The following is a 17,575-nucleotide window of genomic DNA, read 5'->3' as shown; positions in this document are numbered from 1 at the left end:
ATATGAAATCCATATTGTTTTAATTAATACAAATCACTTACAATCAAAGGGCTGCATCAGCTATTACACTTGTCTTTTGACCCCCATGAGTACATCCATAGAAGAAATAATAAACAATGGCTTAGAGCTGAGTTTAAGATACAGACAGATGATAGAGACAGACCTCTATTCAATCTTTACCCACTCTGTATAAGGTTTTCCCTTTGTTGCAGACACAGGTAATACGCTACTGTTGATAATGGTTAGATTAAAGTCAGTATTACTGCCTCAAAACCCTTTTTTAGATCCCTTTTGTAAATTTCACCTTCCTTTCAGCAAAATAAATGCACCTGGGCTTGTGTGTCGAAATGGGATTCAGCTCACATTTTTCTCTCATAGCCTGTTCAATCTGTTCCAGGACAATAATCACAATCCATTTGACGTTCTTCCCCCTGGTATTTTAGCTCAGTTACATTAGACTATTCAGGACCTTGCAATGGTAGACAGAACAGAAATTAGGAAATAACGTTCTGTGCTTATACAAGTTGACTTTGTTAAGGAAGTTTTTCTTACAGCACTTTTACATTTTTTTCACTGTAATTTGATTTTAACAGATTGCCAAAAAAGGTTCCTGTTTTATTGTTTTATTGTTTTGTGTATCCTCTCCGTGAACCATCACCTTATCGTGGTGGAGAGGTTTGTGTGTCTCTGTGAACCTGAGGGCTGTGTTGTCTGGAGCTTTGTGCTCCTGGTAGGGTCTCCCAAGGCAAAGTGGTCTCAGGTGAGGGGCCAGACAAAGAATGGTTCAAAACCCCAATGGAAAAACAAGGTAGAAATGGAGTGACCCTGCCCGGAGGAAGCCCGGGGCCCCCGTCTGGAGCCAGGCCCAGACGGCGGGCTCGTCGGCGAGCTCCTGGTGGCCGGGTTTGCCACGGAGCCCGGCCGGGCACAGCCCGAACAAGCTACGTGGCTCCCATCTCTCCAGCCCATGGGCCCACCACCTGAGGGAGGAACCGCTGGGGTCGGGTGCGCTGCCACATGGGTGGCAGTGAAGGTCAGGGGCCTCGACGGACCAGACCCGGGCAGCAGACGCTGGCTCTGGGGACATGGAACGTCACCTCTCTGTGGGGGAAGGAGCCGGAACTGGTGCGGGAGGTGGAGCGCTACCGGTTAGATCTGGTGGGGCTTACCTCTACGCACAGTCTCGGTTCTGGAACCGTACTCCTGGATAGGGGTTGGACTCTTTTCTTCTCCGGAGTTGCTCAGGGTGTGCGGCGCCGGGCGGGTGTGGGGATACTAACAAGCCCCCGGCTGAGCGCCGCTACGTTGGGATTTACCCGGTGGACGAGAGGGTCGCCTCCCTACGCCTGCGGGTTGTGGGGGGAAAACTCTGACTGTTGTTTGTGCATATGCACCAAACAGGAGTTCGGAGTATTCGGCCTTCCTGGAGACCTTGAGTGGAGTCCTGCATGGGGCGCCAGTGGGGGACTCCATTGTTCTGCTGGGGGACTTCAACGCACACGTGGGCAATGATGGAGACACCTGGAGAGGCGTGATTGGGAGGAACGGCCTCCCTGATCTAAACCAGAGTGGTTGTTTGTTGTTGGACTTCTGTGCTAGTCATGGATTGTCTATAACGAACACCATGTTCGAACATAGGGATGCTCATAAGTGTACCTGGTACCAGAGCACCCTAGGCCAAAGGTCAATGATCAATTTTATAATCGTTTCATCTGATCTGAGGCCGTATGTTTTGGACACTCGGGTGAAGAGAGGGGCAGAGCTGTCAACCGATCACCATCTGGTGGTGAGTTGGGTCAGGGGGTGGGGGAAGACTCTGGACAGACCTGGTAAGCCCAAACGTGTAGTGCGGGTAAATTGGGAACGTCTGGAGGAGGCCCCTGTCCAACGGACTTTCAACTCACACCTCCTGCGGAGCTTTTCGTGCATCCCTGTGGAGGCTGGGGGCATTGAACCCGAGTGGACAATGTTCAAAGTTTCCATTGCTGAAGCTGCGGCGAGGAGCTGTGGTCTTAGGGTCTTAGGTGCCTCAAGGGGCGGTAACCCGTGGTGGACACCGGTGGTCAGGGAAGCCGTCCGACTGAAGAAGGAGTCTTTCCGGGATATGTTATCCCAGAGGACTCCGGAGGCAGTTGCAGGGTACCGAAGGGCCCGAAGGGCTGCAGCCTCTGCCGTGAAAGAGGCAAAGCAGCGGGTGTGGGAGAAGTTTGGAGAAGACATGGAGAAGGACTTTCGGTCGGCACCAAAGTGCTTCTGGAAAACTGTTCGCCACCTCAGGAGGGGGAAGCGGGGAACCATCCAAGCTGTGTACAGTAAGGATGGGACACTGTTGACCTCAACTGAAGAGGTAATAGGGCGGTGGAAGGAGCATTTTGAGGAACTCCTGAATCCGAAACGCCTCTATGTTAGAGGCAGAGCTGGAGGATGACGGGGATTGTCGTCGATTTCCGGCGGAAGTCACTGATGTAGTCATACAACTCCACAGTGGCAAAGGCCCGGGGATTGATGAGATCCGCTCCAGAAATGCTCAAGGCTCTGGGTGTGGAGGGGCTGTCCTGGTTGACACGTCTCTTCAACATTGCGTGGAAGTCTGGAACAGTGCCAAAGGAGTGGCAGACTGGGGTGGTGGTTCCCCCTTTTAAAAAGGGGGACCAGAGGGGTGGTACCAATTACAGGGGTATCACACTTCTCAGCCTCCCTGGTAAAGTCTACTCCAAGGTGCTGGAAAAGGGAGGGTTCGGCCCAAAAGTCAAACCTCAGGTTGAGGAGGAACAATGCGGATTCCGTCCTGGTCGTGGAACAACGGACCAGCTCTTCACTCTCGCAAGGATCCTGGAGGGGCCTGGGAGTATGCCCAACCAGTCTACATGTGTTTTGTGGATTTGGGAAGGCGTATGACCGGGTCCCCCGGGAGATACTGTGGGAGGTGCCGGGAGTATGGGGTGAGGGGTCTCTACTCAGGGCCATCCAATCTCTGTACGACCAAAGTGAGAGCTGTGTCCGGGTTCCCGGCAGTAAGTCGGACTCGTTTCAGGTGAGGGTTGGCCTCCGCCCGGGGGCCGCGCTTTGTCACCAATCCTGTTTGTAATATTTATGGACAGGATATGGGCGTAGTCGGGGTGGGGAGGGTTGCGTTCGGTGGGCTGGGGATCTCATCGCTGCTTTTTGCAGATGATGTGGTCCTGATGGCATCCTCCGCCTGCGACCTTCAGCACTCACTGGATCAGTTCGCAGCCGAGTGGCAAGCGGTTGGGATGAGGATCAGCACCTCTAAATCGGAGGCCATGGTTCTCAGCAGGAAACCGATGGAATGCCTTCTCCAGGTAGGGAATGAGTCCTTACCCCAAGTGAAGGAGTTCAAGTACCTTGGGGTTTTGTTCGCAGTGAGGGGACAATGGAGTGGGAGATTGGTCGGAGAAATGGTACGGCCGGGTGCGGTATTACATTCCATCTATCGCACCGTTGTGACGAAAGAGAGCTGAGCCAGAAGGCAAAGCTCTCGATCTACCGGTCAGTTTCGTTCCTACCCTCACCTATGGTCATGAAGGCTGGGTCATGACCGAAAGAACGAGATCCAGGGTACAAGCGCCCGAAATGGGTTTCCCTCAGGAGGGTGGCTGGCGTCTCCCTTAGAGATAGGGTGAGAAGCTCAGTCATCCGTGAGGAGCTCCGAGTAGAGCCGCTGCTCGCTGCGTCGAAAGGAGCCAGTTGAGGTGGTTCGGGCATCTGGTAAGGTGTGCCCCTGGGTCCTCCCTAGGGAGGTGTTCCAGGCACGTCCAGCTGGGAGGAGGCCTCGGGAAGACCCAGGACTAGGTGGAGGGATTATATCTCCAACCTGGCCTGGGAACGCCTCGGGATCCCCCAGTCGGAGCTGGTTAATGTTGCTCCGGAAAGGGAAGTTTGGGGTCCCCTGCTGGAGCTGCTCCCCCCGCGACCCGACACCGGATAAGCGGATGAAGATGGATGGATGGATGTTTTGTGTATGTGCCATTTCATCGTTTGCACTCCAGTTGTGAAACTAGATTACAAACTTGGTGTGAAATTGTTTCTGCCCTTGATCGATTTTGAGTCAGACGTATTTACAGACAGCCATAACTCCTGAAGACAACAACTAATGTGCTATCATCAATCGTAATGTTACCAACCCATTTTTCTCACATACGAGACAATGATGACCTCTCACTGAACACAATGTTGCTAGAACTCATCTTGATGTTATTCATAGCTGCCTGCTGTTTTCAAATTAGTTTTCATTACATTTTGATGAACCAGGACTTCCCCCTTGGGCCACTCTAATCCATCACATCTCTCTATCAGTGACACTAGTGTCCTTTTGTTTTGCTTGTAAATACATCATGGCTGCATTGTTCACACTCAGGTAAGGTAGTATATCCAACCAGGTAAGAGACAACAAGGCTGCATAATTTATGATATTATTATGTATGCATAAAGTATGATACATGCTGACTCTAGCTAAAAGTGGTCAGCCATATGAGTGCAGATGAGCAGTGGAGGCTGAGAGGAAAGATGGAGACTAAAGCAGTTAGCCTGAGCTTCTATCTCCACAAGGCAAAAACAATTACCATCAGAGTCCACATCCATTTCTTATAATCTGGATGACGATAAGCAGCAGACAGTTGTTCCAGTCTACCTCCACCTCTTTAGTCATTTCTTAAGGAAAGCTGGTACTGCAGGTACTACATCCATTTGAGTTCTCGGGGCAGTAGGATACATATTAAAAAGGACACTGAAATCTTTGTGGAACGAGCAAAATGCAGAAAGAGAAATATGTGTGAAAATGCATTTGTTCTTACATAGTATAGTGTATGTTGTACATATCACAACACATAGTTCATGTAGGGATGATGACAAGGATACCTAGCAGGGCACAGAAGAGTCTGAGCTGCTCGGTCACTTTCTTATAACCTACTGTACCACCAATTATCAGGCTACATGTACTGAATATGGCATGGATATTCATTGACTTCATAGCTATTCTTCACACATGCCAGCATCCAACCTGGAAGCTCTGGTAAATATGAGTATTTGTTTAATTTTCACTGTAATAAAAAGGTATAAAAGGTAAAAAAAAAGGGTAAAAAGGTACTGAAATTCATGAGAATATTTCTTGCTTGTGTGCATGCTTATGTGAAAAAATAGAGAGTATGAAAAGAGTATGAGTCTCCCAAGAAAAGGGAGAGAGAAAGTGTTGGCATGCGCAGTGGACTCTGTGTATGTGTGTGTGTGTGTGTGTGTGAGAGTGTGTGTGTGTGAGGGTCATTCTACTGTCCCGTACATTAAGCTAAGTGCTCCTCAGCTCTCCAGCAGTAGTAAATGGAGTCTAATATGGCTTGAGGGGTTGTCTCCCAACTCTGAATCAAAACCAAAGAGTGTCCCAAGCCCTAGGTCACTGCTTCTGTGAATCATCAAATTCAGAGGATAAAGATAGATGCCTTTCTTTTTGTTTACGTGTGTGTGTGTGTGTGTGTGTTTTTATGTGTGTGTGTGTGTGTGTGTGTGCCCTTGCACACTTTTGTGTTGTGTGTGTCTTTGTGCACACTGTGTGCATCATTTACAATCCTATTCAGTATGCTTTGTGGTGAATATGATGCACAACTAGTGTCAAAGCCATGTCTCAGTGTTTAAACTCAGTAAGCAAATGCACAACCAGGCTGCACTATTCACTGCATGTCCTACATGTTAAGTATTTTGACACAAAGCTATTGAGATTTAGTTTCTTTTTTTCTAAAAATGAGAATAAGGAATCAGATGAACGGAGTGTAATACATCAAAGGGCTTGCTGGTAGTCATCTCTGCAGTGGGCCGAATCTCACTGGTAGCGCTGGTACAGTTTGCAGGCATTAATGATGTGAATACTGAAAGGCTGAGTGTCCCTGTGCTTGCATCAGACCGTCATCTCCTTTTTTTTTCTCCCTCAATTTCTTCAGGAACCACTCACAGGTTTCAGAGGCGTTAGGATCTGACATAGCAGGCACATAGGCAGTTACTGTCTCACACTTCATCTAAAGAGCCTACTAATCTCTATGAGCCTGTGTTGGGTTATGCAATTATTGTAACAGGATTGTGTAATCTTTGTGTTGTGTTCCTGAATAGTATTGCTCCCTCTCTGGTTATTATTTTTGGGTATAGAAAGAATGAAAGTGTTTCATTGTGATAAACTGCATCTGAAAGTCAAGGGCTGTACTCACTGCACAGTTTACTGTATGTACAAATTAAACTCACTGGAGTGTAAATGAAAAACTTTACATGAGAAAAAAGAACCTGTAAGCATAATACCTGAACTGTAAATGTGAACTGCAAGCTGTAATGAGAAAAAAATACTCAAGATTATCATAACCAATGGTGCGCTTGAATGAAAGTCATGAATGCAAATGATGTAAATGTGATTTTATAAATTCAGGAGATTGCCAGAGGTGGTGCATTAGCACTGAATATTGCAGACGTACAGTACAGGTTGAGTCATTATACCAACAAATTCACCTGTGGCCTGGGATGATGTAAGGTCGATGGGGGAAGCACTTTGATTGGATATTCCGTATGAGGACCTGGACTCCTCAACCCTCCTGCTCTTGTCCCATATTGGGTCCAAGTGGAGACTTTGGATTTATACAGATGTTGTTTACATCATGTGAACGACATGCAAGGTGAGAACTGCTATTATACGCTGTTTAGTGACTGACATGGTCACACTCATTTCCACACAAAGCCAAGCTATGTGACTTTGATTACAACATTGTTTCATGTTTACAGATTATGTTTTTTTTCTCCATATATATATATCCATAGATTTTTTTTTATGGGTTGGGGTTCAGGTGCATGTTTGTTTGTTTTTATTTATGGCAAGCTTTTTCATTTATGATCTTACTTTGAGCCTTAGCTCTCTCTTTCTGATGTATGAATAAATCTAATCTGGAATCAAACGTACAGAGTTAATATATATATAATAGCAGTGGACAGATGATTCAAGTCAGTCTGTTCTAGTGCCATGAGACAATGGGTGATGGCTATATTTGTAAATAAAACTTTTTGGTCCGTAATTTTCGACCAATCAATTTCCTATGGGATATTACTTCTTAGCTGAAGCTATTTTTTGGGAAGGTTCAGCATGTGGAGCACAGTTAGGGGACATGGAAGGACTTTGATTTGAATATGCAACTGGATATTTACAGAACTTGCGAATGTGCACGACAAGTGTGATGTCTTTAGCAGCACCCAAACCTGGAACGTTGAGACGCTGGAACGCTCAGGTGTCGATCAGCACCACGGACATAGACAGTCGTTGAAATGCATCGTGCGGACTCATAGTCGACTGCATAACAATAACAAGGTGAGAGACAGACAGCTCTTCTTTTATGAAAGCGGTTATGGCTGGAAGTTGAAAACAGACGACTGAACGCTCAGATTAAAAATAAAAGAAAGAAATAGACAAAAAACTGCGTTTACACAATTCCGATATAGGACAACTCACATGAGAAGCTGTGAAAAACTTTTCGATTAAGCATCAGTTGTTGCCTAAACGGACAACTTTTGCCCTCAAGCAGAAGCCCAATCTATTTATCACGTAGGCTACTTGTCATTCTTTTGCACTGAGACTTGTTCAAATTGCCTGTTTAAATTTAGACCTTTTTCATATCTGTTTAGCATTCATGCGTTGCAGTGTTTCACGTCATTCAGTCACCTAACCAGATTGTTCCATCAGACGGAATTACCCGCATCACTCAATGAAGTACAATCATTGATTACACTGCCCCCCTCTCCATCCCTCCCTCCCTCTCTCTGCCTCCTACCACCATCACTCTCTTTCGCTCTCTCCTTTCCTGAAGTACTGCAGCGAGGGAGCACTGCATCGGAAAAAAACTCACTGCGCTGGCAATTACCTCTGACTCACATTACTATTCTACAGTAAAAAAAAAACACAAGAATATTTTTGTTTCACCATTAAGCGAAAGCGGAGTCTGATGCGATGGGTAACTATCAGCCCAGTTCACTCTTCTAGCCATAAATGACGGTAAGTTATTAGCCTACTACTTTTTTTCTGAAAACATGCTGTGTAACACTTCCGAGTTAGTACAAATCCAGTATTTCCAATAGACTGTTTAATGATCAGCTGTATTAGGACTTACAAGTCATGTTGTTCATATATTTCCAATGATATCTCCAACTAACATCTAAGCTGAGACTGGGATACCTCATTATTTATTCATAAGTTTGTGTATCATTTGTTAAAAGTTGGGATGGTTTCCGGGCATGTGTTGTTTTTTTTCTCTGTGGGTGCAAACTGAGTCCATATGTCTCCTAGTAGAGAAATTGGCATCATTAAGTGAAAGCAGGCATGATAATTGCCTCATAGATAGGGATGTAGTGGAGATCCAGTTCCTGTTCCTTTTTAATTGTGGAATTTAATTCATTCAATAGGCCTATTTATGGGTGACATACATGCTTCTGTGAATTCTTTATGTACATCTTGGTTTAAAATATCTGATTTAGGTTACAGGTCTCTTAATTAATTTACTTACTTAAACACCTTTAAGTGGTTGTTTGGTTTATGATTATCACTGACTGGAGCTCATAGTTTACCCACTTTATTTTTTTTTATCAACCAGCATGTTTGTAATAATAGTAAAAAATACTTGTCATTGGCATGAGCAGAGTTTTGGGTTATTGGCTGCGGACTGTATGCTGTAGTGCAACCAGCCATCTGCCCTGGGGCAGTTAAAGCACTCTGCACTGCCGCCAAAAAGAGGAGAGGATGCAGGAGCAGGCAACTGACTCCTCTTTAAATTGCAACTCAAGAGGCAGTGAGCGATTGACAGGCACACAGCTGGTGAACTGGAAATCTGTGGCAAAGTGCTTTGTTTGCAATCTGAAGGCTGCAGTAGTAGTCCTGCTGGGTTAACGCTGAAGGCGTTCATCAATGAAAAAGTGTTAGAAGTGATTGCAGGTTGCATAGTTCATTCCTTTAGTCCACTTCTCATTAATTTCAAGTTAACGTAGTTTGTTTTGTGCTACGGTATACAAGAATCTGAATGTAATTCAGAATAATCCCAATATGCATTCAATAACATCTCCATCTCAAGCATCCACTGACCTGTCATTTTAATAGTTTTCCTAAAGTTTTTGCAGAACACTGGCTACTTTAGGAGGAATACATTTTCTATTACAGTTGACAGGAAAGAAAGGACTCAAAGTACAAAGTACGCTGTGCCAGTGACGATGTAGATATGAGAGCTTCTGTCTGCACATTTTGTTGACATGCACAGGCAAATTAACAGATTAGTCATTATTTTAGGGGCAAGTTAAACCCAATATCATAGTTTACATTATATTCAAGAACCCTCTTGTCTTCCTCGTGTCTGCTGGAATTTCTGAATCGTAGGCACACATACACACAACGACCACCATGCATTACATCAAACAGTTTGACAAAATGTAATTGTAAAAAATCACCATTAAATGTGCCGCATCGTGCATGCCTTGCCTAATCGGTGGTATTGTGTCATTGCAACACAAAGTGTAAGGTCTGCACCAGACTGTGGTGGTGGCACATTATGTTTTGTATCTGCTATGTAAGCACTGTATTGTGTCAGCAGTGAGATCTGGCAAGGCAGGGAGACCATATGTTGACCAAGAAGATGAAACAGACATTAGCCTGATACAAAAACAGAGGCAACGCACTTTACTCTCTGTAAATCTTCAGAGTGGGATGAGACATGTTTTTTTTTTAATCAACTTTAAAATGTGTTTTCTTTCTGTCTGTGCATATCTTACATTTTATGATTTAAATAGATACAGGACCCTGTATCCAGGTCCTGCGTCCATTTTCATCTAAGTATGGAGATTGACAATATTAATATAAACAGAGGGGAGTTCCTTTTCCTTGGCTAGAATGTGCACATGAATGATTCAAGTCAATACTGATATTAAAAATGCTATAGCTCATCATGGTGGGAAAGGCAGACATCCGTTTGCTGCAGCTGCTTTATGAATCTGTACGATGTGACATTAGCATGGCTTGCAATCAGCTCTGCTTTTTAAGTATTTATCATGGGGGGGTGGAGCTCTGACTATTGAAGAGAAGTGAAAGGTTTAGGTGCTTTGAAAGATGTTTTTTAAATCATTTTATTATATTCTCCATCTACAGAAACAACTATTTTGTTTCTCTTTTGACATTTCTCTCTCGTCCTCTCCCTGCCCCACCACTCAGTCAGTAATGGCATCAGTGTTTGATGAAAATTCCTAACGGAAGATGTCCCGGGCTCGTTGTGCCTCTGTCTTCCAGATGAGGTCATGGGCTTTCCGTTTTGATGGGATTACATGCAGCTCTGCCCACTTAGAGATTGGACCTGCTCTTTCTGATGCTAATAGAACGAACCAGCCATCAAGCCAGTGTGCTTGCGCATGCTTTTGAAAGGACAGGACACTGACAAGTCAAACCTGAATGAGATAGAAAGTATTTGTGGTTCTTATAGGACAAGTGACATAAACTGTAAGTCTGGTTCAATATATAGTGCACATAATATTTAGAAATAAGCATAAGACAGACAATTGCCACTTCAGAAAGCATTTTTGGAGATGCAACCATCCAACCATCATACATTTATTATAATTTAATTTGCACGTATAATAATAATAATAATTGTAAAAAACAAGAGAGAAGCCACTAGCTGCCCTCATTGTTTTGCATCATTACTGTTTTTGTATTGTGTAAGCGCCAATGTCTGGACTACCAGCCACTATTGATTTTCCTTCAAGTTCTCATGAAAAATATCAAGTGTCTCCTCCAGCAGTAATGGGTCAAGCAACCTTAAATTCTAGGTGCATAATTTTTTTTTTTTTTAACTTCTTAATCTAAAAACCTGCTTGCCACACCAATCTGTTTGGTGACTGCTGGACTCGAGGTAGAACGCCTCCAACAATGACATCCATCCTTTTGACAAAGTGCAATGCTTGTAGGAAGCCCTTACTGTGCTTATAAGTGCTTCATTATTCTTTAGTTCTTCTGACTCAGGGTGTTCATTACCACTGTCATTATGACAATGTTATGTTGTGCGATTATTCATTTTCTTTCTTTCAAAATGCTCATTAGCAGCTTCATTACTGTGCTACTTTTGGTTAATGATTCATGATAAGAGTGTGTTGAAATGGACTGAGTTGGTCAAACGCTCTGGATATTGACATGCATCTTATGACTTTTCCCAAATGGCTTGTCCTGAGTTGGATGTATGGCCAAAACCCCTGTGTAATAATCTTTTCATTTATCTTTATGTCCATGCAAGAGGGCCAAGTGATATTTGACCTAGTGTTTTTTTAGTATTCTAAAGAGGTTGAAGGAAAGCAGGGCCGCTATCCATCATGCAGACAGGGGTGTTGCCAGAGCAAGGCCTATTTTCAGTCATCCTCACATGGTTCACAGCAACAGTACACACACTATATCAACTCTCTCTCTTTATTCTAATCGTAGAGAACAGCTATGCCCTGCAGGACATAGTGTGGATGCAGCTTCTTTATGTCCCAACACATATCCTGTTATCAGTAGAAATATAAAATGAAATGTTTAGAGAGTTTGGTTGCCTTGAAGGGAAGTAATGATAGTGTGAATTGAACATAAGAAATGAGGTAAAGGTGGATTTACTGTACAACTACGGATGTGTGGACTGCGATCGAGGCTTGGGTAAAGACAGTACGCTGGAAAAAAGGACTACAGTGCTGGATGGTCTAAAAATGCACAAATGATTTTAAATGGAAAAATAAACATTTTCTGACAAACAGGCCTCAGTGGAAACAATAGATGCTGACGAGGGAGCCTGAAAGAGAGTCAAAAAATAAAGAAGATGAAAGAGGAATGGAATAGGGTTGAGACAACATAGAATAAAACAGAGATTGGTTTGTTTGGCAGTGTTGGTGGTTACCCAGTTTGATTGTAATTACTCCCGTTGCTCGCGCTGTCTGCACTGTCTGGGTTTTGTCAGCTGTGGTCAGGTGAGGTTGGTCGTCTTTGTGCTCCGTTGTTGTCTGAGCTTCATCACCAGTGACAGCGCCTCACAATACACTCCATTGATTCTCTAACAGGCAGGATGTATCCTCTTTTGCCGGTGTGTGTGTGTGCGCGTGCTCATTTCAAGTAAAAATTATGTGTGATAGCCAACATGAGATCCTGAAATGATAAATAGCATCAGTTCAGTGACACCACTGAACTCTGACATGATCCTGGCAGGGTGTTAGTTTACAGAGACATTCAAAATTAATTTTATTGAAAGATGCAGTCGATAGAGAAGATCCACACAAGACAAGAAGCTAAAATGTTCCACGCTCAAGAAGAAATGTTTTGAGAAACCCTACAATACTAATCTAGGATTTAAGTAGGATAGCAATCTTCTGCAGTGGATTTTGTTATACAGGACAAAGACAAAACAAAGAGAATCATACCACTAGTCATAAATTAACCCCTTGCGATGTGCACCTCACCAATTATCCAGTGAGCAATTGCTTATGGACAAAGGAAACACAGATTTCGTTATGAATCATCCTTAGGACATTGTCTGAGGCACCACCGGTGTCAATAGAGGTATTAAAAAATTATCAGTACATGTGTAAAGGAGTGTGCTCATAAGCACAGAAGTCATCCAATAAACCAAAAAGGATTAGGAGAGTCACCTTGAATCAGCAGTGTTATTTTGCCGAGTAAAATGCATTATGGGAGCTTGAGCTGGCCCTGTGATTTGTGTCCTCCTGACAAGGCTTCAGTGTTCATTAGAGGCTGTGGTGAGCTGCTCCTAGACACACAGGAACCACACACACTGGACAGCTCTGACCACACACACACACACACACACACACACACACACACACACACACACACACACACACTGGACAGCAATGACCATCTCCACCCTACTCCTAAGTGTGCACCCTATCTTCTCTAAAAATGTATAATAAAAAATGAGAAATTTAGGATTTTTCTTATTTCACTTCAATTCCACAATCGTGTTTAGTTTTTTTTAATTATTGTTGTGTCTCTGTGCTATGACAAATTATAGAATACACAAGCCAGAGTGAGCCTGTGGAGACAATGTGATGATGAACTGTGGATCACAGTTTGAACATTCACATGAAATCATGTTACATCATTAGCACAGTTATGCTGGGGTCTCCCTCCCATCAGCGATGGACTGCCAAAATGGGAAAGGGCTTCCCCATTCATGCTGTGAGTGCACACTCACATATGTGCACTGCATGTTTAGGTGTGTGAGAGAGTCTTTCTGTATATTTATTTATGTGTGCTACTTACAAGTATGTGTAAGACACCTGACTACACAAAATCAGGCCACCTTAAAGAAGAGCTATTGTGTGTGCGTGTGTGTGTGTGTGTGTGTGTGTGTGTGTGCGTGTGTGCGTGTGTGTGTGTGTACTATGTGCCTGTGTCTGTGTCTGAATGTGCATCCACTGATGATGATTTCTCCTTTCCTCCTTCCTTTGCAAGGATTAAATATGACAATGCCGTTCCGGTTGGATCGTCACTCCCATTATTAATAAACCATCTCTTTATTGGGGGCAAATTGATTTCAGACAGAGCCTTGTTTATTAGCCTCTGATCCTCAGAGCCAATCATGAGTCAGCAGATTCAGCATCTCTGTTTGAAATCCTCATCTCTTCAAAACTAAGTCCAACTTATAAAATTTAGAACAAGGAGAGCACCTCTGGAAATGTAATATTCATTTTGAATATAAACTGAGAGCTATACAGCCAAAGCCTTTTTTCCTCACATCACTCCAAATGATTAAAAGGCCTGGGAGAACGGTAAGTGAATGATTAAAGAGGGTATGTGCTGTCTGTGGGGTGTCACCTGTTAGTCTGGGATAGTTATGAATGTAGTGGGGGAGACATGAGTTACGGGCTCTATCTGATGATCTGAACATCTCCCTCTCTTTTACTTTCTCCCTCTTTTCTCTCTGCTTGTTCTCTCTCTTTTTTTATCTGTCTGTCTCTTACCCTTCCCCCATCTCTCCCAGCCTGGCCGATGATTGCCACAGCCATTGTGGGTTATCTCCTGTGGTGACTCAAGAGTTTTCCTCCCTGCTGCATCTCGAGACCCACTGATCTCACCATTCCTGCAATTCCCCTGCCAGCGTACACTCTTGCCCCTCTTCCCTCTTTCTTCTACTTCTAAGTATTCTCTGAACCCCTGTGAAGACCTACTGGTGGAGCCATAATGGAGGACACTTACAATAACAGGACTTCCCTGGCTAAGGGGGCCAAGGACATTGTCAAGGAGGCCAAGCGGCATGCAACAAAGAAAGTCAACAAGGTGGTGGATCGCGCCACAGATGAGTACTCATCCCACCACAACTACAGCCGATTCCAGGATGAGGAGGACGAAGATGAGGATTTCTACCGGAACCCTCCGAGGCAGGACGGAGAGAGCTACCCTGACAACGAGGAGGGCTCCAGTGATGCAACAGAGGGCCACGATGATGAGGATGAGATCTACGAGGGCGAGTACCAGGGTATCCCCTCCGCAGGAGATAGGAAGCAAAAGGAGGGCCAGGTGGCACTGGGGCAACCGGTGTCAGATGCCACAAGGGACCGTAAGGGGCTGGAGCAGGAGAGACAGGCGGACGAGGAGGAGCTGGCCCAACAATACGAGCTGATTATCCAGGAGTGTGGCCATGGGAGGTTCCAGTGGCAGCTGTTTCTGGTGCTCGGGCTGGCACTCATGTCAGATGGGGTGGAGGTGTTTGTGGTGGGCTTTGTGCTGCCCAGCGCAGAAACAGACATGTGTGTGCCCAACTCCAGCTCGGGATGGCTAGGTAAGGGACCCCATGTGTGTTTGAGTGTTGATGAGAGGACGTTCATCTACTTATGCTAACATGAAATAATGCAATCCCTTCAATACTTATTGAATTTCATCATTTTGGATTATTTTTCATGATTCTAAATAGTGTTTTCTAATGCCTTGATTCTTAACCTTTTAATTTTGCTGTACATTGCATTGTGTATGATGATGATGAAGATACTGATGTCATCAGGTTATCAGCTTGGGCCTCAAGACTACACATTTAAAGGTCCCATGGCATGAAAATTTCACTTTATGAGGTTTTTTAACATTAATATGCGTTCCCCCAGCCTGCCTATGGTCCCCCAGTGGCTAGAAATGGCGATAGGTGTAAACCGAGCCCTGGGTATCCTGCTCTGCCTTTGAGAAAATGAAAGCTCAGATGGGCCGATCTGGAATCTTGCTCCTTTTGAGATCATAAGGAGCAAGGTTACCTCCCCTTTCTCCGCTTTGCCCGCCCAGAGAATTTGGCCCGCCCATGAGAAAGAGAGAAACATCATGGCTTTCAAACGAGCAAAGTGGCAGTTGGTCAAGGCTTAGTGGAACACGCAGACTGGATCAATGGAGTAGCCCTTTAAGTAACTAATCAATGTCCCCATGCTCTTAAAAGTGTCACATAATGTTTAGGGCTTTGTTATTCTCAAGGAAACAACCTGATCATTAGACATTTTCTAATCAGTATGATGACTAACTAACCAGGACACATGCTAGCAAACATCAATGACTGATTTTAGCTATTTGATCTTAAATGTGTTTTTGGCACAGCAGAGGAGTTCTTTTTGTGGTTGTCTGGCCACCTGCAGACTGGGATACAAAGTTGTAATTGTAAGGCATTCTACGTATTAAAGAGTATGCACTAAGAGTCTTCTGTACACTGCAACTGTATTTAATAATGCAGACACAACTACATCCAAATGCAAACTATTTTAGTAAGCAAGCTTACTTACTTTTGCCAGCATAAACATGCTACATATTTATATCAATGTTACTCCTCATTTCCACCAGATGCGTAACGGCTGCGGACCGGCTCCGCTGCAAGCCGGCTGCCTGCTCCGCCGTCTGTCAATACCCACCAGGTCCGGATTCGCGAATTCACGTAGAATATAACCATAAAACCAACAACAGTTAGCTTCCATCCAGAGGAGTAGAGGGGAAACAGCTCTGTGCTGTGTGTTCAAGGTGTCGTGCAGGGAAATACGATACGCCGTGAGCATGCTGAATTTTATTGTGAAAATTAACCCGATATTTATTTTGTTTCTGTGCTCGACTTCCTGTCCCGCACTATCTGCCGTGTGCTGAATTGCTGCGGAGCTCTCCGGCATCCGGCAAAAATAGAAGCTCTACGTATCTGCTGCGGAGGGCTGCGGACCGCCGGAGCTGGGACGCAGTCGGAACGCAGCCGTTATGCAGCCAGTGGAAATACACACACTGACTTTAATGGAAACCTAATGACTCCGCCGCCGTTTCGGAGCCGTTCCGCAGCTGTTCCGCAGCCGTTACGCATCTGGTGGAAATCCACGGTTAGAATTACTATAAAGTATGCAACTTGGACTAAAGAAGGGGTCACACTACTTTCGTACTTTCAAGTTCGTATACATGTCTCACTTTATCCTAGTTGTGTTTCACATGGATGAGGTGTTGCGGTCCACTGGTCTCTGTGTCTGGATTAAGAGGGTAGCTAGTGTTCCCTAGTGTGCTCTGTGTGTTGAGAAGGAGTCCCAGCAGTCCCTGTGGCTCCAGGTGTATAATCCATCACCACAGACTGTGTACAGGGGCTGACTCACCGTGTCAGTACCAGAGTGGCGAGGACATTATTTCAGGCACACGGCCCTTAGATACTAACTGCCACAGTGAGACATGACAATATATCAAGTGCCCCGCGACATTATGCAAAATTGATAAGGCAGGGCTTTTTTTTAAGAATAGAGGTTGTGGCTGAAAGTTTGAAAAATGTCATCATCATACTTTTAATTTTCATACTTTTTATATGATAAAAGGGTTTGTTAATATATGTCTGTGTGGGGTTGTCAATTTAATATCCTCTCAAGATGTTGTGTACGATGCACCTTCATTTTCTCTTTCCAAGTATCCATGCAAACTCTTTTCTTCCTCTCTAACCAAGCAAAGTCCTGCAGGCATTCACGCTCTACACTCTGCTTCTCCTTGTTCGTGACTCCAACCCTCACCCCCTGTCCTTCCCTCTCACCCTCCATTCTCTATGTGCCTCTCTTTTCTTCTCCCATCCTCCCCCCATTCTCCTCTCCTTTCTCCTACTGATTGCCCTGAGGCTCCTCCCTGTTGAGGTGAATATGATTGGTGTGTGTATGGGTGGGTGGGTGGTTGTGCATGTCTGAGCATATAGCCTACATGATTACTATGACCTTGTTGGTATCCATTTGGAGTTTTCCAGAGTAATAACACTTAATTACAGCCAACAAAATGAAGTGAGTCTGTGTTACACAGGTGCCATGGCAATAATGTATTGCAGAATAAAACATCAGCCAGTCTGTGGATGAATTTAATTAGGGGGGTCTCATTTTTCATGTATTTCATATATATTCTGCATTTAACCAAGCAGGACAACAAGGTTCTTATTTTGCACTGACAGCCTTAATAAGATGTCCTCTTCGTGGTGGTCTGGTGGTGGCGATGAAGAATAGCTTTCATAGGGCACAGGGGCTAGACCACCAGTGATGTAGTCTACGTGATATGCTCCAGGAT

At 44.5% G+C, this 17,575-nt stretch overlaps 1 protein-coding gene across 2 annotated transcripts in view; it reads left to right on the top strand.

Annotated features, from left to right (window-relative positions):
- The first annotated feature begins 7,164 nt into the window (after positions 1–7,164).
- The window catches only part of sv2ca (synaptic vesicle glycoprotein 2Ca), a 33,254-nt gene continuing 22,843 nt past the window's right edge, over positions 7,165–17,575 (top strand). Inside the window, exons 1-2 of one of the 2 annotated variants that reach the window (XM_039803302.1) lie at positions 7,165–7,348; positions 14,031–14,828. In XM_039803302.1, coding sequence (XP_039659236.1) covers positions 14,231–14,828 — 598 coding nt within the window. In that variant the 5' untranslated portion in view covers positions 7,165–7,348; positions 14,031–14,230. Of the gene's footprint in view, positions 7,349–7,831; positions 8,030–14,030; positions 14,829–17,575 lie in introns of those variants that run through there. The other variant, XM_039803301.1, reaches the window with a different exon arrangement.

The sequence above is a fragment of the Perca fluviatilis genome, chromosome 6 (assembly GCF_010015445.1).
Source record: "Perca fluviatilis chromosome 6, GENO_Pfluv_1.0, whole genome shotgun sequence".
Lineage (NCBI taxonomy): Eukaryota > Metazoa > Chordata > Actinopteri > Perciformes > Percidae > Perca > Perca fluviatilis.
Note: the sequence above shows the minus strand (reverse complement) of the source record. Positions and strands in the feature narration are given on the sequence as shown.